The sequence below is a fragment of the Trichoderma gamsii genome (genome assembly GCF_001481775.2).
Source record: "Trichoderma gamsii strain T6085 chromosome Unknown Scaffold_11.2, whole genome shotgun sequence".
In the NCBI taxonomy this organism is placed as follows: Eukaryota; Fungi; Ascomycota; class Sordariomycetes; order Hypocreales; family Hypocreaceae; genus Trichoderma; species Trichoderma gamsii.
In genome coordinates this window covers 114,985-138,024 of record NW_020171348.1, presented here as the reverse complement: position 1 = coordinate 138,024, position 23,040 = coordinate 114,985, and the positions used below count along the sequence as shown (strand labels likewise).

Genomic DNA, 23,040 nt, shown 5'->3' with positions numbered 1-23,040 from the left:
AGCAGCCCCTGATGGGTGGAGATGATCAATCTCGGCTGGTTCGGTGCTTGTTTTGCTGGGGAGCATTCATCAGTGTAAACAGATGGTGTAGATACTGTAGCAGTCAACATGTAAGTGAAGAATAGCGGTAACATCACTAGCAGTCTATACATACATGTATCCAGCATCGTCAACATTTATACAAGCACATGCTATATGACTACTTGCTGTATTCGGACACGCCAACCCAACACAACAGAGTCAGCCCTACCAGGAACGGATAACTTGACCGCTACACCATCAATGTCTTCATGCACGGCCCCTAGCACATACATATTCATCGAGTCATTCAAGTCAAAGAAATCTCAAAATACGCCACGGCGACAATCATAGCTGACATTCGCTTGTCTGCAAGTTCTCTCGGCTACCCAAAATAGCATACGCAGAAATCACTTACATCAAAGACAATAACCCGGGTCCCCATGCTCTGTAGTACTGCTATAAATACCAATCTTGAGATTCCTGATGAATCCTCCAAGTCATCTCTTCTTCAGCTGTTCCCTCTGGCGGGTCAAACCACGTTCTAGATCCCTTCGGCATGTCCAGGCCAGAGTCCCTGCCGTTGGGAAATAAATCGGCCTTGCCCGCCCCACAGCGATTTGGCTGAGATGGAGGCAGCCCCCTTCATTCTGCAGCGATGCCGATTTGGACAGCTAGGAGTTGCAACTTGGAATACATAGACATGTATTTTGTGTAGTCTACAGGATGCTAACTTCAACAATACAAGCATGCCATGTGTGAGGAAAGACAAGAGACACTGCCTGTAAAAAGGCATCAACAGATCTTCGCCGTTAGCAGCGTCACTCCCAATAGCAGTACAATGCATATCCATATTTCTCAAAATCATCCCTGTCCACATGCTCAGCTCTCGGTAAACGCTTCACAGCTCAGTACAACCAATCAATGCCCACAACGTCGTTCCAAGCCAACAAGATGCCACCTCGCCATTACTATTCTTACTTCTTATTCATCTCTGCTCTCTCTTCAACCATGTCGTCGTACGTCATAGAACGAATCTTCTCCTTCTGCTGCGTAAACAGTGGCCCAATCAAAGTCTCATATGCACCAAAGTTGATGATTGAGCTCCATGCCCGTCGCTTCCCAACTCGAGGCAGGCGGCCGCGAGACGTGGTTGATGCTCTTTTGAATCGCTGTAGTGAACCCGTATCGACATCTTGAATTTCCTCTGTTTTAATAGCAGCTTGATCCGATTCCTCTGTTTTGATAGCATCTCGGTTTGATTCTGGCGCCGATCCCAGGGCCAATTGAGAGCCATCTTCATTTGGCAGCACAGCTGGATTAGCGACTATCTGGGGATGATTGGCACAAGCAGCCAAATTTGTTGGTTCCCCAAGCAATAACCGACGTTGCTCATCCAGCACATCAGAATCAATCCCCTGAACATCTCCTTCTAGCCCCTGAACGTCCCCCCGCTGATGCTCAGCCTTTTCCAACGGAAAATCGAGAGTCGCTACAGAGCAAGACCTGGAACGACTCTCTCGCCGCCCGTCTTCGTTGTCTGGAGTCGATGTCTGGTTGCTGGGATCTGGCATTTGTTGCGGAAATGGTGGAGGCAACATGCTCGTCGGCTCCGGATCGGCGGTATGATGTCGATTCGCCAAGGGATCTGTCGGATCGACACGCGTCGTCACAGACCTTTCCGTCTTGGCATCACTCATTTCTTTAATCGATGAATGATCAGCCATGGAGACGAAGCGCAATCCAGCAATGCTCTGGTCCATGCTTTGGGAGCAGCCGTTGCGAGCGGCATCAACGCTCACTACAGTCATACCTGCCTCAAAAGAATGCGTATTCTGGTTCGATATCGGTTCCTTATCTTGAACATCATCATCAACGGCTTCATTGTGTTGGCGTGTCATCTTCTGGCTCCTTCTAGGCCTTGGCCATTTGTAAGGCTGGTACTGCCACCTCATTTTGCTCTTGATACGACCATTAAGCGACGAACTGACTTTCACAATCTGACAGTCCGAGTCATCATCAGATGAAGAAATAGATATGACATCGTGTGTTGCGTCGGCCATGTCTACTGTCGTAGCTATCAGGCTGTATCAAGTTGTCGTAGTCAAAGGCGTAACTGAAAGGGAATTCTGGGTGTGCAGGAATTGGATAAACGTCAAAAAGTGTGTGCTGTTTCGTAAAGTTTGGAAGAGAAAAAGGAAAAGCAGGAGCGAAAAAGAAATGTAGCGTGCAATGACCAGAGTCGAGTCAAATGTGAAGCAAGAGTGACCTTTCCAACGTGCAAACAAATCACCAGTGCGCAGCAACCAATGTCACTGCACCGTCACTACAGCCTTAAAAAAGGCTCCGAAAAAGTTTGTTGTTCATGGCATTGCATTTTGTTTGTCCATGTTCATGCGTCTATCAATCGCTACAATCCATATTATGTAGGCCTCTAACTCGTCGAGATCCGTGGCGCCCTGAACTTTTATTAATTTTCTTTCCGGCCCTACCCTATCATCTTACATGCGCTCCCGTCTCCGAGGGGCAGCCCGAATGATATCGTCCACTCTCAGGAGAAGCTGTTTCCAAGAAGATTAGTTTCTCGTCCTAAAATGTCCTCATAAGAAATAGGAGTGATCGTCTTACCTCTGCTGCCTCGCTGGCAGATGATACAACCGCCTTCTTCAGCTTGTAGCTCTCAATAACGCCAACCTCTCGCATGTCCGCAATGCCGCCGCCAGGAGTCATCAGGTCAAGACCATATGTGGTCAGACCGTCATAGATGGCCTTTCGCAGGCGCGCAACCAGCTCACCAGAATCCAAACCAGCATTGTCAGCCAGGATAGTGGGCAGCTGTCGAAGGGCGGTCGCAAAGCTAGAGACAGCCACTTGCTTCTTGCCCTCGACTCGTGTGGCCGCACCCTCAACGGCCTTGGCCATGAGCATCTCAGCACATCCGCCGCCAAGCGTTGTTCTGGGCTCAATGACAGTCTGGGACAGGACAGCCAAGGCGTCGTGAAGACTTCGCTCGGCCTCGTCGAGCAGCTGTTGTGTGGCACCGCGCAGCACAATGGTGCATGCCTCACCAGCCGCCACTCCCGAGAACTTGATCAGTGTGTCCTCGCCAATGATGACTTCCTCGATCAAATCGCAGTGACCGAGCTTGACCTGGTCAGGGTGGTCAAAGGTGGAGGTAATCTCACCTCCAGTGACCAGCGCCAGCCTCTCAATACCGTCAAAGTCGGCGTGCTCGATGGACATGATGCCGGCATCGGTAAAGAGCTGCTCGGGCCAGTTGTAGATGAGTTGACGGTTGATGAAGCAGTTGATGCCGTGGGCCTTGATCTTGTCCACCTTGGCCTTCATCTTGTCCTTTTCAGCCTTCTCCAGCTCGGCCAACTTTCCAGTCGAGGCCACCTTGACACGTGCGCCAAAGATCTTGACCTTGTCTGTGTCCATTGATGTGTTTGCGACCAGGATCTTGGCCTTCTCCAGTCTCTTGGGCTGGTTCACACCAATCTTCTTGTCCAGGATGAAACCCTCATCCAGATAGGAGTCGCTCAGCTTTCCTCCGGCCTTCTTGATGATTTGGATGTGGCTGAGATCGGATGATTTCTTCAGTCGAAGGATCGCATCGACGGCGAGCTGGGAGAACTGGTCCCGGTCCTGTGATAGAACCTTGGAGCTCAGGGTTGTTCGGGCAATGGCCACGAGGTCCTTTCGGAAGGCCTCGGGGCTCTTGCTGTGGTCGACGGCAGACTCCTCAAGGGCCTTGAGAGCAGCTTGGCTGGCTATCCGGTAACCTTCGATGATGGTCTGAGGGTGGATCTTCTTGTCAACCAGCTTCTCGGCCTCTCTGAGGAGCTCGGCAGCCAACACGGCAACGGACGTCGTGCCGTCACCGACTTCGTCATCCTGGACCTTTGAGATGTTGACCAGCACCTTGGCGGCGGCATTGTCGAGGGCTATTGACTTGAGGATCGTGGCACCGTCGTTTGTGACCATGATATCGCCGGTGGAACTACATAGAAGGACAGGTCAGGGGCTAGCATTTGTAATAGGCAAGATGGGCACTCACGCAGATTGGAGAATCTTGTCCATTCCCTTCGGACCAAGAGTGCTCTTTACCAAATCGCCCACCGCGATGGCGCCAACAAAGGCAGACAAACGCGCATTCTCACCCTTCTCCTCGGTGGTGCCCTCTGCAAAAATTTGGGTCGGAAAGAAAGACTGTATGGCGGGGAGGTTTGATAAGTCAGTTGGGCAACAGATAGGACTTGGTCACAAGCCATTCAAAACGCGGTAAACAGCAAGACGTACCATGATGGGAGGTTATAGCCAAGACAGCAGAATGGAAAGACAAACAGGTAAAAGGAGGCTGTATCGATCGAGCTGGCCACTGCTAGCAACTCCTCGGTGCCTGGTTTTCCTGACGCCGCCAAGCTCTCCTTTACCTCGACGCAGTTCCCATCGCAAACCCCCACCATCCCAAAAAAGCTGCACGTGACTTGCCCCTCTGTCGGATAATTCGCGGCCCAGGAACATCGCTTCTCCGCCGCACACTTTGCAAAGTTGGAACAACAAATTTGTGCTAGTTTGGGCTATCGCCGCCGAAAAAAAAACACACGTCTGGAGTGTCCACGCCCTCGCTCGTTACGCAAACACCCACGCCCCGGGTCGCGAACGCATCCAGCCGCTCTCCAAAAAACCTCATCGCCGCTCCGTTCTTGGAGATTCAGCGTCCATCTGCGCCTGAGCCGCCTTCCAATCCTCAGCTTTTGCCGCGCCGAAGCGGGGCAATCTCGGCACCCCTCCCCCCAAAAGCAATCATGGCGCCCTCTTTCGACCAGCTGCGCGAGGCTGACCTCGACGACGACGAGTTCAATGAAGATGAAATTGACGTTTCCGACCTGCGCGAGAAGTTCGAGGTCCAGCTGGATCAGGGCTACGACACCTTTGTGGTCATCGATGGCCTCCCCGAGGTCACGGAGGACCAGAAGCCCAAGCTGGTCAAGTTTCTGCTGAAGAAGCTCAACACTGTTGGAAAGACTAGGGAGGAGCTGATCTACATGCCCATGGGCGAGGATGGAAAGTCTGAGCGGTAAGCAGGGCCATTTCTCTTTTCGCAATCTCCATTTTCTCCCAGCTGTCTAGATCGTCACGCCAGGGGACAAGATGTCTAACTCATTCTCTTTCCTTGGTTTAGCTTTGCCTTTGTTGAGTACTCCTCACCGGCTGAGGCTCAGGCCGCTACCCGTCAGCTAGACGGCGTTCCTTTGGATAAGAAGCACACCCTCCGCGTCAACAAAATCACCGACATTGAGAGATATGGCCGAGAAGGTCGGGTTGACGAGAAATACGTGGCCCCTGAAATTGAAGAGTTCACCGAGAAGGAGCACTTGAGATGGTGGCTGAAGGACCCCTCGGGCCGCGGCAGAGACCAATTTGTTATGTACCGTGGTGAATCCGTCGGCGTCTTCTGGAACAACGAGAAGGACCAGCCCGAGAACATTGTCGACCGCCAGCACTGGACCGAGGCTTTTCTCCAGTGGTCACCTCTGGGCACATACTTGGCGTCGGTTCACCAGCAGGGTGTGCAGCTCTGGGGTGGCGCATCTTGGTCACGACAGGCCAGATTCGCCCACCCCTTTGTCAACTTGGTTGCCTTTTCTCCGAATGAAAAGTACATTGTCACTTGGTCCAACCGACCCATCTCCATCCCCGAAACTGGCCACCCTGCTCTTTCAGTTGACGACGAGGGCAAGAACTATGTCATCTGGGATATCGAGACGGCTGCTCCTCTGCGATCATTCGCCAACGTAGATGCTCCCAAGGCAGAGGAGGGCAAGCCTCCGCCAAAGATGCAGTGGCCTGCGTTCAAGTGGTCTGCGGATGACAAGTACGTCGCTCGTCTGACCCCTGGTGCTTCCATCTCCGTCTACGAACTGCCCCGAATGAACCTTCTCGACAAGACCAGCATCAAGATTGAAGGCGTGGTCGACTTTGACTGGGCTCCGGCAACACCTCAGCGTGAGGGCGTCAAGACATATGAGCAGCTCTTCACCTACTGGCAGCCTGGCACGGGTAGCAACCCTGCCAAGGTCGGTCTGATGAGCATCCCCTCCAAGGAGATTGTCCGCAGTCTCAACCTTTTCAATGTCAGCGACGCCAAGCTGCACTGGCAGTCGGATGCGGCCTACCTCTGTGTCAAGGTCGACCGACACTCCAAGTCAAAGAAGTCACAAGCCACAACTCTGGAGATTTTCCGAGTCAAGGAGAAGGGAATCCCCGTTGAGGTTGTTGACACCATCAAGGACACAGTCATCAACTTTGCCTGGGAGCCCAAGGGTGACCGATTTGCCCTCATCACCACCACCGAGCCCGTCGGCCCCACCGCCGTCCCTCCCAAGACATCCGTCTCCTTCTTCTGCCCTGAAAAGGCAAAGGGCTCATACGCCGGCAACTTCAAGCTACTGCGTACCCTCGAGAAGAAGAACAGCAATGCCATTTACTGGTCACCAAAGGGACGATTTGTGGTCATTGCCACAATCGCCAACCAGCAGAGCTCGGATCTCGACTTTTACGATGTCGATTTTGAGGGCGAGAAGCCAGAGTCCGCCAAGGACCTGACTGCTAACCTGCAGCTCATGAACACAGCCGACCACTACGGTGTCACGGATGTCGAGTGGGATCCCTCAGGCCGATTTGTCGCTACGTGGGCATCGGCATGGAAGCATGCGGTACGTATTTATACTATACGCTCAAAGACACCATATAATCGCGAGATGAGATGAGACTAACACGGAATCACAGATGGAAAATGGATACCACATTTACGACTTCAAGGGCGAGGCGCTCCGCGAAGAGCCTATTGAGAAATTCAAGCAGTTTCAGTGGCGTCCACGCCCCCCTACCATGCTCTCAAAAGATGAGCAGAAGCAGATCCGCAAGAACCTGCGTGAGTACAGCAGAGTATTCGAGCAGGAGGACGCCGACCGTGGTGCGTCTGCCGATCTCGCGGTCGTCGAGGCCCGCCGCCGCGTCCTGGACGAGTGGCATGCTTGGCGTGCGGAGGTGGAGGCTGAGGTCGCTGAAGAGCGGGAAGTCCTGGGCCTGCCGCAAGATCCACATGCTGCCCTTCTAGAGGCAAAGACAAAGGAGGTGGAGGCGCTCGACGGCGCAAGCAACGAAGACGACCGGGTGATTGAGGAGATTGTCGAGGATGTGTTGGAGGAGAGCGAGGAGATTGTGGCATAGATGGATACAGGGTGTGTATCTCTCTCTTTTGTCTAGCATGGGTAGGCATTCCGGGAGTGCTTTGCGTGTATGTATGTATGGGTAGATTTCCACCGGATTTTTTAACGGAAATGGCACAAAATAATGACTTTTTTTCTTGGAGAAGCTGGACTGCCTCATTGGCCTGGAAGAAATATGTGTGTGTGTCTGGTCTTGTCATTAGTAACAGGCCATACAGTTTATTCTTTTACCACTAGTATTCTATTGTTATATGTTGTTGTTATCACTCTACCTACTTCATACTGTATACGCGCTCCTTATTGCGGTGCTTCGTAATACAGCCAGTGCCAGGAGAAGTGCACACGTATGCCGTAACTCGTCCGCCAGCCCCGGCTGCGAGCCACGGTGATGCAATTTTACAGGCTGCGCAAAAGTTGTTTTGGTGGGCTGCAGGGAATGCAAGACAAGCTCTGGCGGCGCGGCACACATGGCCGGTCACAGTAATATTACGGCAAATCGCACCAAAATATCTCGCGATCCTCGCCCGTGAGCGGCCTGCAATTGGCTGTGGCGCACTCGCGGATCCAGCCCTGGCGAAGCGGCAAAGACACAGGCCTGGGGTGTTGGGGTTCTGATACGCGGGGCTACCTGCTGACTCGTACCGCTGCCGCAGCAGTACCTCGCGGGCCCGCAGCGCGTCGCCTCTGAGGGGGTATCCGCGCTGGCGAGGAACCCGATCAGCGACGAGCTCCGCGTACCCTGTAGTTTCGGGCCAACCCACAAACCCGCACCACACCATCTTGTGTATGAGCCACTGCCTCTCCCTCTCCCTCTCGGGTCCGGCCTCCTCACCCTCGCTATCGCCATTGCTTGCCCTCCCGAATCCCCTCCATCGCCAGGGCTGGAGCTGCAGAGTTTTTACATCAGCAGAGCAGCAGTACAAAGTACCTGCCTCTCGGCCTGGACGCGCAAATATCTGCCTACCGGGAGCGAACTCCGCCCTAATATCCCTATTTACACAGCTCCAACGGTTTCAAATCACAGCAGCCCGATCCGGAACCCAGTCTGCGTCACGCCTCCTGTCCGTCAACAAGCGAGGCCTCAGGCCGTTACGCAGCGCTTCTTCAGCACTCTCGACTCGCATCTGGCCGTGCCACGGGTCGTTCGGCGGTTTCTGTGCCTGGTTCTTTGAGCGGGGACCGGTTTGTGCCCAGCCCCCAGCTCTTTGTTTCCTTTATCGCCTCCCCCTGAGATCAAACACGCGCAAAAGTCAATTCCTATTCTTGCCTGCCACGGCTGGGGATGGCTACTCTGGCACCGCAACAGCCTTAGAGCTTAAGCCATCCAATAATCCCCATGTGATCCATCCTTCGACAGCCGACTCTTTCGTCTCACAAAATGCTTGGACGACCTCCGGGCCAGGGACGATGGTCCTCACAGCATCAGAAGCTCTTGCTAGCTTTTGCAATCATCCTCATCCCGTGGATCCAGCTTGCCGACGCTCAGCAGCAGCCCGTGCAGCCCCAAGTCCGGATTCACTCTCAGAGAGGCGACAGTCCTCTTGACTCACTGTCCGAAGACGCCACCAACAGCCAATGGTACGCCGCACAAGTCGACGATGTGCAGGCTGAGGCGAGCTTCGATACCATCAACAGAAAACAGAAACAACCACGCCAGCAACCGACGCCTCTGCCGCAGCAGCATCAACGAGCTCGACGTGCCCCGTACGACTACGCCAACAAGGCGCCGAACCGATCCCGGCAACCTAACCAGGAATCCGATAAATCAAAACACATAAAAGTCCCTAGCGATGCGAGCGCCCTCGCAACTTTAGCTCCGGCTCAGCCCGTTCGAGCACCACACACTTCACGACATCTCTGGCCCAGCAGTAGCGCTTCTGGGCTGGCATCGCCGCAAAATGCGCGGAGTCTGGAGGATTGGGAAGTTGAAGACTTTGTTCTTCTGGCGACCGTCGATGGAGACCTCTATGCCAGCGACCGAAAAACCGGTCGGCAACGCTGGCACCTCGAGGTCGACCAGCCAGTGGTAGAAACAACACACTATCGAACAAACAACTCCGTCCTCGACGACGATTACAGCCCCGTTGACCATTACATATGGGCTGTTGAACCTAGCCGCGATGGCGGCCTCTATGTATGGATTCCAGACGCCGATGCAGGCCTCATTCGAACTGGATTCACCATGAAGCGACTCGTGGAAGAGCTTGCCCCATATGCGGGCGATGAGCCACCGGTCGTGTATACAGGAGACAAGAAGACGACCATGGTCACGCTGGATGTGGCCACGGGACGTGTGCTTAAGTGGTTTGGATCCGGCGGCTCCCTCGTCAATGAAGGCGAAAGCTGCCTCCGACCCAATGCTTTTGGCGATGCAGACAACGAAGAGTGCAGCTCCATGGGCACCATCACTCTGGGGAGAACAGAGTATACTGTGGGAATCCAAAGACGAGATGGCCGCCCAATCGCAACTCTCAAATACGCAGAATGGGGACCAAATACCTTTGACAGCGACCTCTACCAGCAATATCATGCCTCGCTAGATAGCCGCTACATAACCAGCCAGCACGATGGCAAGGTTTATGCCTTTGATCAGTCCCGGTCTGATAACCATTTGCCCCTGTTTAGCCACAAATTTTCCTCCCCGGTGGCACGAGTTTTTGATGTTTGTCGACCATGGGACGCTGCCGCGGGCAGCAACCCTGATCTTGTTGTTCTTCCCCAGCCACCAATGCCATCACAGGATGAAGGCATTGCCAAAATGCGAAGCAACAGCATCTTCCTCAACCAAACCGAAAGTGGCAGCTGGTATGCGATGTCTGGCCGGGCCTATCCTCTCATCATCGATGCACCGGTGGCCCAGATATCGCGACCCGACTGGTGGGATACGGCTCCCGCTTTTGATACCATCAATCGTTCCAAAATCTCCAAGGCGCTGGTTGGCACCCACTTCTTGGACTCATTGCGGACTGGCGGCTACCAACATCAGCATCTGACACTGCCCCCTGGACTTCTGGATGATTTTTCCGATGACCTGGAGAATGGGTCGAATAACGCTCATGCGGTAGCCCCTGCTGTTTCTGAAGAGCCTACCATCATCACAAAGTTCAAGGCTCTTCCGGAACGTGCCGCCAACAGCGTCATTGATTTTGTCAGCAACCCCGTACTAATTATCCTTTTCGTGGGCTCGTTGATATACAATGAAAAGAAGCTCCGACGAGCATATCACCGATTCAGGACCGAAGGCAGTCTCAAAGATATATATCCATTCCTCACCCTGGATCCTAGTGCTGGAGACGAATCGAGCGATGAAAAAGATGCATCATTGTCCTCCTCATCATCTGCTGCTCGGCTGTCCCAATTTGACGACCAAAAGGTGGAAGCGATTTCTAAATCGAAATTAGACTTAACTGGGGATGAAGATAAAGACAAGGATAGAGATAGAGACTCTTCCAACTCATTAGAGCCGGCCCAGAAGTCAGACGACAAGGTGATTGATACGGCCACGCAACTAGATGCTGCAGACGCACAGGCAAAAGACTCAGCCAATGGTACCGCTTCCGAGAAGAAAAAGAAAGCCCATAGGGGTCGTCGGGGTGGTGTCAAGCACAAAAAGAACCGCCTTGAGGGGCAACCATCACGAGACGACGAAGCACTCAGCACCGTGGATGAGGCCGTCAGCAATGCCAAAAAGCTAGGCGATCGCCCCAGCCTTGAGCCTGACTTCCGGATGATCTACAACGACATGCAAGCTGTCACAGGCTCCATCATTAGCATCGGCAACATTGAAGTGGACACGGACGTAGAGCTTGGCATGGGCAGCAATGGCACAGTCGTCTTTGCCGGCAGATTCGATGGCAGAGACGTTGCTGTCAAGAGAATGACTATCCAATTCTACGACATTGCCACGCGGGAAACTCGATTGCTGCGCGAGAGTGACGATCATCCTAATGGTGAGCATGATATTTTCGGGGAAAAAGCAGATGAAAGACATACTAACAAGACACTCACAGTTATCCGATATTACTCACAGGAGATGCGAGGAGATTTTCTGTACATTGCATTGGAGCGCTGCGCTGCCTCACTTGCAGATGTGATTGAGAAGCCCAACCACTTCCGTAACTTGGCCAATGCCGGACAGAAAGATTTGCCTGCCGTCCTATATCAGATCACCAACGGCATTACTCATCTACACTCTCTGCGCATTGTCCATCGTGATCTCAAGCCTCAGAACATCTTGGTCAACCTGGACAAGGACGGCAGACCGAGGCTGTTGGTCTCTGACTTTGGCCTGTGTAAGAAACTAGATGGTACTCAATCTTCCTTTGGGGCAACGACAGGCCGAGCGGCTGGAACGACTGGGTGGCGTGCACCCGAGCTTCTTCTCGACGACGACGGACAAAATCCCGCGGCTCAGGATGGAAGCACGCACAGTGGCTCCGGTACCATTCTCGTTGGCGACCCTACGCTCCTCAATGGCCGACGCGCGACGAGAGCCATTGACATTTTCTCCCTGGGACTCGTCTTCTTCTATGTGCTCACAAACGGATCACATCCATTCGACTGCGGTGATAGATATATGCGCGAGGTCAACATTCGAAAGGGCAATTACAACCTCGATCCCCTGGATTCCCTAGGCGATTTCTCATACGAAGCCAAGGATCTCATCGCGTCCATGTTGCAGGCCGACCCCAAGCTGCGGCCTACTTCTGTAGAAGTCATGGCCCATCCTTTCTTCTGGTCCCCGAAGAAGCGCCTAGCTTTCCTCTGTGACGTATCGGACTCGCTTGAAAAAGAAATCCGAGATCCGCCTTCGGATGCGCTGATGGAGCTGGAGAGACATGCTCCAGACGTAATCAGGGGCGACTTTTTGAAGCTCCTCACTCGTGAGTTTGTCGATTCTCTGGGCAAGCAGCGCAAGTACACGGGGTCGAAACTGCTCGATCTGCTGCGCGCCTTAAGGAACAAGCGCAATCACTACGAGGACATGTCGGACTCGTTGAAGCGGAGCGTGGGGTCCTTGCCGGATGGGTATCTTGTGTACTGGACGGTCAAGTTCCCGATGTTGCTGCTTACGTGCTGGAATGTGGTGTATAATCTGCATTGGGAGACGTCGGATCGATTTAGAGAGTATTATGAGCCTGCTGGATTATAAAGGAGGGGGTTGAAGAGAATATAGGGGGAGAGGGTGTCATGCATGGTGGAAAGCATTCCTGTCATTTGTTAAGATGTATGGCAGCATAAAAGCGTTTGATTTGTTTCTTTTCTTTTCTTCTATCATTTGGATGTATTTTTTATTTTACATGTTTCAATAGCATTTCAACTCTTCATCTCACAATGTAACAGCAACAGCATAGGTACCTATATCATATACATGGTCTTGTAACACGCCTCTCTATGTGTGATTTCAATTGTTTCATTTTTCTCTTATTTAACGTTGATTATTCCAACAATTCGCTTTTACAAAACGGTATTTTTTGCAATAACCCCATTTCACACATTGCAATGCAAGCGTGAAGTGAAAGCAACCAAATCCAATGCCTAGCCTAGCCTAGCCAATCAATATCCGTCACAATTCGTCACACACAATCCCTTTTATCAAAGCAAAAATAGCAACAAGTAAGGGATGGATATCTGGAAACAAACATTATTCCGTACTAAAGAAACAGTGGTGAGACAACAGAAAGGAGTTTGTCCTCCACCCCTTTTTAAGTCTTGTTTCTTTCTCTTTTATTCCTTTATCCCCACTGTACCAGAATCTGCTTTTTATTCTTCTTCCCTTTCTTGCCTTTCCCTCCCGTCTCAGCATCATCTGCTTCCTCCACTGCAGAAGACGTAGCCGCAGGAGGAGCTGCGGCAGTTCCCCATTGGAAGTCGGATTCCCGCTGGCCAAAATCGCGTCTCACGCCGCGGCCTCCGCCGTAGCCAAAAATGGTGGTTTGGGGTTTCGGCGCTGCGGGAAGTGAAGGGAAAGCGTCCTCGGCACGAACGTTTGGCGGTGCTGGGCCTCGGCCGCGCGATTGTGAGGATGATGATGATGCTGAGGCGGTCCATGAGGGTGCGGAGGCGGTCGTCGATGCGCGGGACGATGAGGATGCAGACGGCGTGGGCAGAGAAGGAAAAGCTGATGCTGCAGGAGCCCTGGATGAAGAAGACGATGACGATGATGCTGCCACCCAGCCGGGAGGGCCTCGTGAAGCGGTGGGCGCTGGGCCGCCGAGTCGAGTGCTATTCTTAAGTTTCAAGACCCTGCTCGAGTTTCGCTGCGAGGGCGCCACGACGGTGAATCCCGTATTGGCAGCCGCGGCACTCGCCCAGCCGCTGGAGCTGGAGGTTGCCCCTTGCATGCCGCCGAGGCCCGGCAAGCTGGGGTAGTCCTCGTTGATGGCCCGCCAATCCTGCCAGGCCTTTCGGAGGCCATCGGCTTTGCCCTTGTCTTCAAAGAGATCTGCCAGCTCCCTCACGAGAGTTGCGAGGGCATTTGATGAGGCGTTTGAGAAGAGGGTGAAGAAGGCTTCGACGAGCTGGGGAGCAGTGAAGCCGTCCTGGCGATATGTCGAGATGTGGCTCCGGAACGCAGCCATCTTGTGCGAGTCGTTGCCCAAGAGGTTGGCAGCCCGCTCTATGACGCTGCCATGGCGAACGAGGCGGGCTCGTTCTTCGGGCGAGAGGTTGGCTGTGTCGGTGAGGCTGAGGGCCTCGATGGCGTTGGTAGCGGCTGCGGGACCGGCGCCTGGGCCGACGCTTCGGGGCCTTGAAGGGGGTGTTGCTGCAGCATTTCTGGCTGCTGAAGATGCCTGAGCTGGCGAGGGAGTGAGCGTAGGAGTTACCGGAGCGGTGGCGGGCGTTGGAGTCGATAGCTGGCCGCGGAATGTTCGATTCGAGCCCGAGGGCGCCGAGGCAATGGCCATTTGGCGCTGAAATGCCAGCTCGTCTCTTCGCAAGGGGACGGTCGAGCTCACAGTTGGCAGAATGCTGTCCTCGTTGGGGTCTCTTCCCCTGTTGCCCCCTCGTCGTCCCTGACCCTGAGCTCGTCCTTCGCGCTGGCCACCGCGTCTTTCCGGCTGATAGGACTGGCGAATGTCAAAAGCAGAGATGTCGACCAGTCTGGCGTCTCTGCCCACATGCTTGCCGGCATGCTCGGCGAGGTTGTGCGCCTGCATGTCCAGCTCAGACTCGAAGACGACAAACTTCTTCTCCATGCACCCGCGGTCCGCGCACAGGAAGTGGTCCTTTTTGAAGTGCCTCTCCAGCTCCTCGTAGTTGAGGAAGTAGTGGGGCTGCCTCGAGTCTCGCCTGTCGCAGATGAAGCAGCGCTCGTGCTTCATGCGGCAGTGCTCAAACAGCTTGTCGTCGTCGTAGAAGCGCTGGCCGCAGAAGCCGCACAGCGGGTGGCCCTTGAAGCCCGTCTGGTCGGCGGCGCCGGGCTTGTCGTCGCCGTGGCGCATGTGCTTTTCCAGCTCCTTGTCGCCAAAGAGCTCGTGCTCGTGGGTGAAGACCTTTTTGTTGCGGGTGCAGAGGTCGCACATGCGCTTGTGATGGGCGGACTTGACGTGGCGATGGAGGTCGGCCCAGCCAAGGCCGGCAAAGTCGCAGGAGCCGTCGGGGCAGTTGTAGCGCAGCAGCAGGACGGAGTCGCCGACGATGTCCTCGTTGGTGTACTTGATGCCGATGTTGGTGTCGGTGGAGGTGAAGTCGGTGTCGGCGTAGTCTTCGAAGCGCTTCTCGGCGTCGTCGGTGAAGATGACATAGGACGCTGGTGTCTGGAACAATTGTTAGCATGTGTTGGCGAGAACAGCAGGAGGACTCGGACATACTCGGCAGTGGGCACAGTCCTTGGTCTTGTACAGGGCCCGCATGCGCAGGCCGCAGATGTGGCACGTCTTGTGGTTGCAGGGCGCAATCGAGTGGTGGGCCACGGGGTTGGCGCAGATGAAGCAGACGTCGGCATCGTCGTCGCCGTCGTCGACGTCGGGCCTGGTGGCGGCCATGGCCTTGTTCTCTTTGCCCGCCGCCGCCTCTGATCCCGTCAATGTCGTAGCAGCGGCAGCAGCAGCATCAGCAGCAGCATCTTGTGTTCCTCTCTGGCCCCGTCCCTGTCCTCGATTCTGGCCGCCTCGTCCTCGTTTGGCTCCTCCTCCTCCGCCGCCTCCTCTTCCGCCGCCGCCACGGCCTCGTCCTCTAGAGCTGCCGTCGCCACGGCTGGTGTTCTGGGCTGTTCCCTCTGGGGCCGTCATGGTTGACTCGGAAATTATGAAACGCTGGAGATGGAGGTTCAGATGCGCTGAGGCTCTCCCGGAGAGGCAGCCTCGGTGGGTTCGGGTTGGGTGTAGGTGGTGAAGAAACGTTGCAGCTGAGCCCCCACGAGCAGAGCTATCGCTATCGTCTGGCTGATACTCCACGGATGCAGAATCTATGCAGAGGCAAATGTATGTAACACGCAGAGAATAAGAATAGATTTGGTAAAATAAATGGTGTGGCAGAATCAAAGAAAATTAAAGAATGATGGCGAAGAAACAAGTCTTCGCTGCCTTCTTCCCCGGTGATGGCGGACTTTTTGGCCTCTTTCGTTCTGGGGACCCCTCCAGCAGGGCTACCGCCTGGGTTTTGTACCGACCAAACGAGGCAAAGCCGTTTGCTATCTCTGCTTTAAGCCCTGGGAGCGGAAAAAGCGAAACAGGCCTGGGGCAGCCAATCAGCGGCGCGGAATTCACCGTGCAAGGCTGCATGTGTGTTTTTTCCCGCGCAGTCCGCCCTGATGACTCAGCTGCGGCTGCTTTTATTCCAAATGCCGGGTAGGTGGGAGTCATTCGGCGGACGAAACAAAATAGGGGGCAAATTCACAGCCCTTTTAATGCCGACTTTAGATGAATGTGACTGTTTTGGTTAATTATTATTGCTGTGATTGTTTGTGTTTCGTTTGATTGTGTGAAGCGGTGACGTTTGCCCTGTGCGGGCATTCCGGCCGTGGAATAGGGGATTATCAAAGCATCAATGGCACAAAGAATGTGCTAGCAGTAAGGGTAGAAGGCCTGTTTAGGGGTGGTCTGCATATGGAATCATTGACTTGAATTGGATTCACTCTATTTTATTTCTGGTTATTAGCTTCGAGAGCAAAATACCGCCAAAGATGTAGCTACTCGATTTCTGTGACCCGTCTGTAAAGCAGTATCAACAATATCAACACTGCTGCTTTGTTCACTCTAGTATTTAGTCCACTGTCTTGCTTTCGTATCTTTTTTCATATGTACTATACCGTATTTAAACCAACAGCACATGTAATCTGGGGCACATAGACAACCGGTTAGAAACTGTAAGCTATTTCCCCTTTATTTATTTCCTCTTTATTCAGGATTCTCCCAATGAAAACCGCCAAAAATAAAAGCAAGGATAAAGATATCACGGCTAAAAACACCAGATGAATCCGTCGAGTCCCCTCTGACCTAGCCCATTCCCTCCACCGCCCAAATTTCCATTTGCACCAAAGAAAATTCCAAAAGCCACTCTTCGCTGAATACCCCCTCCTCCATCCATCCCTCTTTCTTTCCCTCCTGTACGGATGATAGTAAAATGAAAAACAATGATTAACCCAGCCGTTGTTATATAAACCCCAAATACGCCGCCGGGCGCCAAGAAAAAACCCCACTGCAAACCGATGAAGTCGTTTGCTTTCATCTTTGGCCGCTACCGGTATAAGTGATGATGGTGTTGCTGTTTTTGTAAAACGTGTCTTGTTGTTTCCCTCGCCTCTCAAAGCTTTCTCCCCCCTTTAAGATTCCTCAACGGGGTAGAGATGGCTTCCAATGTCCTTGTTCATTCGGAACATGTCGACTTTGGCTTGCTTGAACACGGCCTGCATCTTCTCGTCGCAGCGGATCTGGCGCTTGTCTGCGGGATCTTGGAGATCGTTGGCCTTGATGTGCTCCCACAGCTTCTTGACGACTTGAGGACGGGAAAGCTGTTGTCATGACCGGTCAGCAAAATGTTCCAAGCAGACATTGGAATCCATGTCAAGCCAGCTCTTCCTTACCTGCGTTTCACCACACAGCGCTGACAAGGTCTCGCTCAGGTTGAAGGGCTTCTGGAAACCACCGCCGGCTTTGCGCTTCTTGACAGAGTCTCCGCTGGCATCCACCTCGCTGTCGTCATCACCTCCGACCTTCTTGGCGCTCTTCTTGCGGGGAGCCTTCTTCTTCTTTGCCATCCGCGCCTTGTCCCCACCGCCACGTGTGGTGCGGCTCCTTGCAAGTCTGTTTTCCTGCGCTTGGAGCTGGGCAGCCAGGCGGGCGTCGGCATCTTCTATAGACGAGGACCGCTTGGCCTTCTTCTTGGCCGGCTCGGGAGAGGCGGAGGCATCGTCGTAGTCGGAGGCGCCGTTGGCGGCCGGCCGCTTGTTACTCGATGCGTCGGGCAGGGGCGAGGGAGGAGTATCTCCGGCATCAGCGCCAGAGACGGCATCGAAGCGTTCTTCTATAAGCTTCTTGATGGCATCCTAGAACACGCCCGGCGGGTTAGTTTTGGGAGGCCAAGACGTGGACTTTCATCTCCTGGCGCGTTATGCTTGCCTTTTGTTCACTCAGGTCCTTGCCGCCCAGCGCAGCTTCCAAGGCCTGGCGGACCTTTTTGCGCGAGATGGTCTCGAGGTCGGCGGTGGAGAGAATGTCATCAATGAGGGCGGTGTAGCGCTTCTTGTCGTCGGAAGACACTGTGATGCGAGCAAGAGCAGGATTTTGTCAGCCACATGTCGTGATAGAATTGCCATTGCCATCGCCATCATTGTCTCGCCATCTTAGTCATCGTCGTCACCGGCTAGGAAAGGCGCCGATGCCAGGTTGCATCGAATCGCATCGCATCGAATCGCCGGCATTGGCTCGCCAGGGTGGATGATTCAAGGAAGGGAAGAGACAAAGACATGAGCAGATTGGGAAGAGGATCAAAGCAAGGCAAGAAACGCAAGAAACGCAAGAGATGACAAAGATAAAAAAACGCACATGGGACACTCATGTTGGCCGCGTGATGAGCTGCGTCGTCCGCAGATTCGGGGTTTGTCGCGCGAAACGAGGTGGATCGGCGCGCTACACGCCAACGGACGGACAGGCAGCTTCAGAGCCCGGCAAACGCAGGCAGCTGCCAACAGGTCAGGCTCGCGGAGAAATGACGGGGAGGACGGGAGCGCGCAGCAGCTCTGCGGCCTCAGAGCATAGCCTGCGATGGAGCGCGGGAGGATCTGGTCTGGGGCGTCGGATAGTGTCTCTGTCTCTGTCTCTGGTCTCCAAGGCTGTCTGGTCTTTTTTTGAATCCGGCGGCTCGTCGCTGATCGGATGACTCGTCGAGGAGAGGACGCAGATGACGCAGCAGCGGCACGTTCAGCAGCTGGACGGGGCAGCAAGTCGGGGCGAACTCGCGAGGCTGATGCCGGATCGATGGGGGAAAGGAAAAAGAGATTTTGTCTGGGCCGTTTCTGAAGCTTCGCAGTTGGCGGATTTTCGGGTCGGTACGTTGCGGTGACGTTCCCCGTGCGACGACGGATAAAGGTGGATCACGAGGCTCGCTGGCTGGCGATTCTAGCGGCACTTCAGCCCTCTGGAAGGGACGGGGAGGGCGCTGTGATTGGGCGGCGGGCCTTTTTTACAGGGGAGTTTTTTGGTTGCTGCTAGCGAGCCCGGGCGATAAGGCACCGGCACTTGGGCGGTAGCTGAGATCGGATTGATTGCTGGGGGCGCAGCCAATGCAGAGCGATGGACGTGACGAGAGGGGTGCTGGAGAGCAAATGAGAAGGAAGAAGAAAAAGAAGAGCTGGTATTTGAAAGAGAGAAAAATAGAGAGAGAGAGGGAGAAAAGAAAGAGTCAGCAGTGAGAGCGGTGCATAATTTATAAGATGTCGGGCCAGGCCGGGTCAGCTGCAGCGCTGCTTGGGCGCATGTCCAGCGTCTCGTGGTGGTTGATGGTTGACTGCAGCGGGCGAGGCGAGCTGATTAGCGGCTAAGCGGCCGTGGCGCCAGGTCCTGGGGATTTGCTTGTTGCAGCAGCGCTAAAGGCCGGCGCTGCTCGAATCGCCGCCCAGCATCTGCTGCTTCACGCAGCGGCGTCGCACAAGCTGAGGTGGTTGTGCATGCGGTGGCTTCGGTGAATGCAAGGTGCATGTACTACTAGCTGCAGCGTGCATAGGCCTAGCTATGTGCTATAATTAATTTTGCGGCGTGTGAAACAATAATACATGTAAATAGAAACACACGAGATCTTTGGCAGCGGGCATTGTACATGTACTCTGTAAAGGTATCGGTGCGTCGGCTTTTATTGCGTGAAACAGTCACAATTTAAATGGGAACTAGGTATCTAATGGAGATGTTTGCTATCAAATATCATTAATTTCCATCGGTTTCGATCTCAGCTTCGTAGATTATGTGGTTTAGCATTACAAGATAGGGCATTCAGATAGGCATTGAAGCTTTATGGCATGGCAATGTAGAAAGAAAGCAGTTAGATGATAAAAGATGATGTGAAATTATCACGTTTATCCTTATATACAGCCATATTAAGAATAAATATATCATCAAAACTACATATATTTATCTGTACTTTCTCATCTCCAAGTTGTTAATCCTAGGGCTCAAAGACCTACTACTAGTAGTATACATGTATGTACATGTAACCTATTCAAGGCGCTACGGTAACTGCAGTCTGAGTCGCCTCAGCAGCGGCAGTTTGAGTTGCGCCGCGACCTGCAAGAATATATATCGGTTCAGTGGTGGTCAAGTAACAAGTTTCCTAGTGAACGTATTAGCATATCTTGAAGATTGATAGAGCAGAATTGAGAGAGATAAAATAAATAAGGAAAGAAACACTACTTACAAAGTTGACATCATTCCAGCAGACTACCCAAGGAGCTTCCCAGTAAGGCAAACCAGATGATGGCCAAATCGTGTGAATACCAGAGTCATCAGTCGTTGGAGCAGCAGTCGTTGTAGGAGCCTCCGTTGTGGGGCTATCCGTTGTGACAGTTACTACAACAAGAGTTGTCAAAGGAGCCGCCGTTGGAATAACAGTTGTCGGGATACTGGTGGTTGTTGGAGCAGCAGCAGTAGTGTCAGGCGTCAAGACATAAGTCGTTGTTACGTCAAGGGTCATTAAATCAATAACCGACCGAATATCTTCCGATGTTGTAACAGCCGATGAAGGGACGACCGATGAAATGGCAGTCGACGAAGTAGCAGCCGACGAAGTAACAATTGATGAAGTGACAGCCGATGAAATAGCAGTTGACAAAGTAACAACTGATGAAATAGCAGTCGACGAATTAGCAGCTGATGAACTAGGCGTCAATGGCACAACAGTCGTCAGAACAACAGTCGTCAGATCAGTACACGGCGGATCAGCAGTCGTCACAGCCGGCGGATCCTGATTCCACGGAGCAGCAGTCCCCAGAGTTGGAACGGCAGTCTCGTAATCGTGAATTGTGGAAACAAAAGTCGTGTCTGAAAGCTGGGCAACAATCACATATTGCGTCGTCGTCACCGTTGCGGTTACCACAGGCGGGTTAGGCGCGACATGGGACGCAGGTGAGTTCGGTGAGGCTGAGGCATAAGACGCAGGTGAGCTGGGAGGACCGTAAGGTTGAGGCCCGAGCTCGACGGGCAATACGGGACGCGGTGCGGCGAGAGCCAGGGGGAGAGCGGCGAGAAGGAGAAACGACTTCATCTTGAGTGTAGGTGACTTGGATCTAGAGATCTAGACTAATGTTGAGGAGGGGAATCTGCGCTTTCTTATAAAAATGAGTGAGGGAATTACATTGCTACAATATAAGTTTGCTATTGAATCACGGAATAATATCGTCGGCATAGACACCAATAGGCCCGTGTATCTGCTTTGCGCAGTTAGCTTCTGCTGCTTTGCTCAATGATATATCTTCGTATACTTGCACTAGCCGCGAACAAACCAGGACTTGTATCCACTCATGTTTCGCAAAGCGATACTAAACAATGGCGACAATGAGTAATTTGTTATCTGACCATATAAAAGCAAGTCGAGCATCTTTTGCGCAATTGTAAACTAACTTGGCACAGCACTTATCTCTCCTAATCTATGTATCACAACATACATATAGACAGGACATGACTTGACATGGTATATTTGGTCTCACAAGGTACCTATGCATCATCCTCTTGCATCATGCCCTCAGGTACCTGCAAACCGGCTCTGCCCACTGAGGCGCGCCCTTGTAATTCCACATGCCCGGTGCGTTGCCCGTCTTGAGGCCCTCAATGGCATCTGCCACCTGCGGACCCAGCCCTTCCTCCTTGAGTTGCCGTAGCGAATACAGATATGTCTTGAAGGAGAAGAGGACGGCCCGAGTCTTGGGTAGGCGGCTTAGAGTCTGCAGCTCGATGCGGGCATAGGCCTGGAGGCAAATCAGTACATGATGTTCCATGTTAGTCGGCTATTATTAGATGCATAGTAAGTCTGCACAGGTAGTGGGTGGTACAGATTATTTGCAGCCACATACATGCCTGTGCGTGATAACAGGGTAACACCACCAACAGCGTTGAAGGGTTCATCTAGTAAAAAGAAAAGAAAAGAGTGCTCTCACCTGGCTCATGTCTGTCTCGGCTTCAGCTGCCAATGGAGCGTCGCTAGTCGGTTCATCGTGTCTTTCGTAGTGAAACAAGTTTCCGTCTGTTTGTATGCCCCACTGCACAAGACGTTGATTAGCCCAAGCTCAATATTGACGAATCTACGTGCAAACACTTGATCATGTTCAGCTCTTCTCTGCTGGGCCTCAGCCTCGGCCCCAGCCCTAGTAGAAGATAAACTGAAGAATTGAGAGCAAATTAAGATGGAAAACATAAATATAAGAAGAAAGGCAGAAGAAAGAGAAAGATAACTCACATTTGTTCGCTTCACATTTTTGCCCACCTCAATCTTGCCAAAGAATCTCTCCATGCTCGGCCCAATCTTGTCATACGAAGGCACCGGCGCATGAATCTCCTTGAGCAACTTGCCCACTTTCGACGACGGATCAAATCCCGACGGGAAGCAGCACTGAAAAGCCACTGCGCGGTGTCCCTCCGGCTCGCCAACCAGCAGAAACATGTCCTCTTCGACAGTCTCGGAGAGAATCCGCAGGGCCGCTGCTGGATCGTCCGGCACGTCCGTGGGGAATGTCTGGCCGGTCACGAGATTTTCGAATTGCCGGCCTTGATCTCGGAGCTGGAACATGGTTGGGAAGCGAGCTGGGAGATGGTCGTGGAGGAGGAAGTGGTAAAGCTCGCGGACGGCTTCGACGCCGGATGGGAGGCAGCCGTGGACTAAGGCGCCGTGCTGGGAGATGATTTGGCGGCGGAGGGAGACTCTGTCGAGGTAGTCTGTGTCGACGGTGATGAGCTCTGAAGGGGTGTCTGCTTTGAGTGCTGATATTGGGGTTCGTTAGTGGTGGCATTGGGAGTATAGACTCTTGCTCGAGGCAGGTAACGGGGGGCGTATAAGCAGCATAAGCCAGGCTATTGGAAGAACTTACCCATGGTGATGTGGTAAATGGGCTTGAACGGTCGGTACTTGGCAGGCTCAACGGCCCTCCAGTCCAAGTCATTCAGCGGATCGATTTTGAGAGGATCTTTGGACTGCTTTTCAGGCCGTTGAGGGCTGGATACAGGGACATTATGACGGTTTGATGACATCTTGTCATTGACGCAGTGGTTAGTAAAGAATCTCATGGATTATAAGGCTCATACATAATACTTACAAGTGTATATACCACACTCAGACAGAGCACAGCAGCTCCCAGAGCCAT

The 23,040-nt window shown here is 53.1% G+C and overlaps 6 protein-coding genes across 6 annotated transcripts, besides 2 other annotated features; 2 read left to right on the top strand and 4 right to left on the bottom strand.

Annotated features, from left to right (window-relative positions):
• Positions 1-2,519: 2,519 nt before the first annotated feature.
• On the bottom strand, positions 2,520-4,323 carry TGAM01_v203947 (T-complex protein 1 subunit beta; the record flags this gene model as incomplete). Its single annotated transcript, XM_018809531.2, has 4 exons — positions 2,520-2,579; positions 2,647-4,021; positions 4,079-4,230; positions 4,321-4,323. 4 exons carry the CDS (start codon positions 4,321-4,323, stop codon positions 2,520-2,522), a joined length of 1,590 nt encoding a protein of 529 aa, XP_018657220.1.
• Positions 4,324-4,829: 506 nt separating this feature from the next.
• Positions 4,830-7,257, top strand: TGAM01_v203946 (eukaryotic translation initiation factor 3 subunit B; the record flags this gene model as incomplete). Its single annotated transcript, XM_018809532.1, has 3 exons — positions 4,830-5,101; positions 5,207-6,740; positions 6,814-7,257. The coding sequence occupies 3 exons, from the start codon at positions 4,830-4,832 to the stop codon at positions 7,255-7,257; spliced, it is 2,250 nt and encodes a 749-aa protein (XP_018657221.1).
• Positions 7,258-8,634: 1,377 nt separating this feature from the next.
• TGAM01_v203945 (IRE protein kinase) lies at positions 8,635-12,408 on the top strand (the record flags this gene model as incomplete). Its single annotated transcript, XM_024549315.1, has 1 exon — positions 8,635-12,408. One exon carries the CDS (start codon positions 8,635-8,637, stop codon positions 12,406-12,408), a length of 3,774 nt encoding a protein of 1,257 aa, XP_024405900.1.
• Positions 12,409-12,991: 583 nt separating this feature from the next.
• On the bottom strand, positions 12,992-15,490 carry TGAM01_v203944 (hypothetical protein; the record flags this gene model as incomplete). Its single annotated transcript, XM_018809534.1, has 2 exons — positions 12,992-15,016; positions 15,071-15,490. 2 exons carry the CDS (start codon positions 15,488-15,490, stop codon positions 12,992-12,994), a joined length of 2,445 nt encoding a protein of 814 aa, XP_018657223.1.
• A 2,565-nt stretch (positions 15,491-18,055) lies between these two features.
• Positions 18,056-18,123: a sequence feature (Short protein (TGAM01_v203943, PON26994.1) was converted to a misc_feature.).
• Positions 18,124-18,244: 121 nt separating this feature from the next.
• Positions 18,245-18,257: a sequence feature (Short protein (TGAM01_v203943, PON26994.1) was converted to a misc_feature.).
• Positions 18,258-19,910: 1,653 nt separating this feature from the next.
• Positions 19,911-20,951, bottom strand: TGAM01_v203942 (hypothetical protein; the record flags this gene model as incomplete). The annotated part of the gene is made up of 2 exons (XM_024549314.1): positions 19,911-20,021; positions 20,106-20,951. The coding sequence occupies 2 exons, from the start codon at positions 20,949-20,951 to the stop codon at positions 19,911-19,913; spliced, it is 957 nt and encodes a 318-aa protein (XP_024405899.1).
• Positions 20,952-21,420: 469 nt separating this feature from the next.
• TGAM01_v203941 (hypothetical protein) lies at positions 21,421-23,040 on the bottom strand (the record flags this gene model as incomplete). Its single annotated transcript, XM_024549313.1, has 5 exons — positions 21,421-21,651; positions 21,841-21,942; positions 22,140-22,660; positions 22,768-22,927; positions 22,993-23,040. The coding sequence occupies 5 exons, from the start codon at positions 23,038-23,040 to the stop codon at positions 21,421-21,423; spliced, it is 1,062 nt and encodes a 353-aa protein (XP_024405898.1).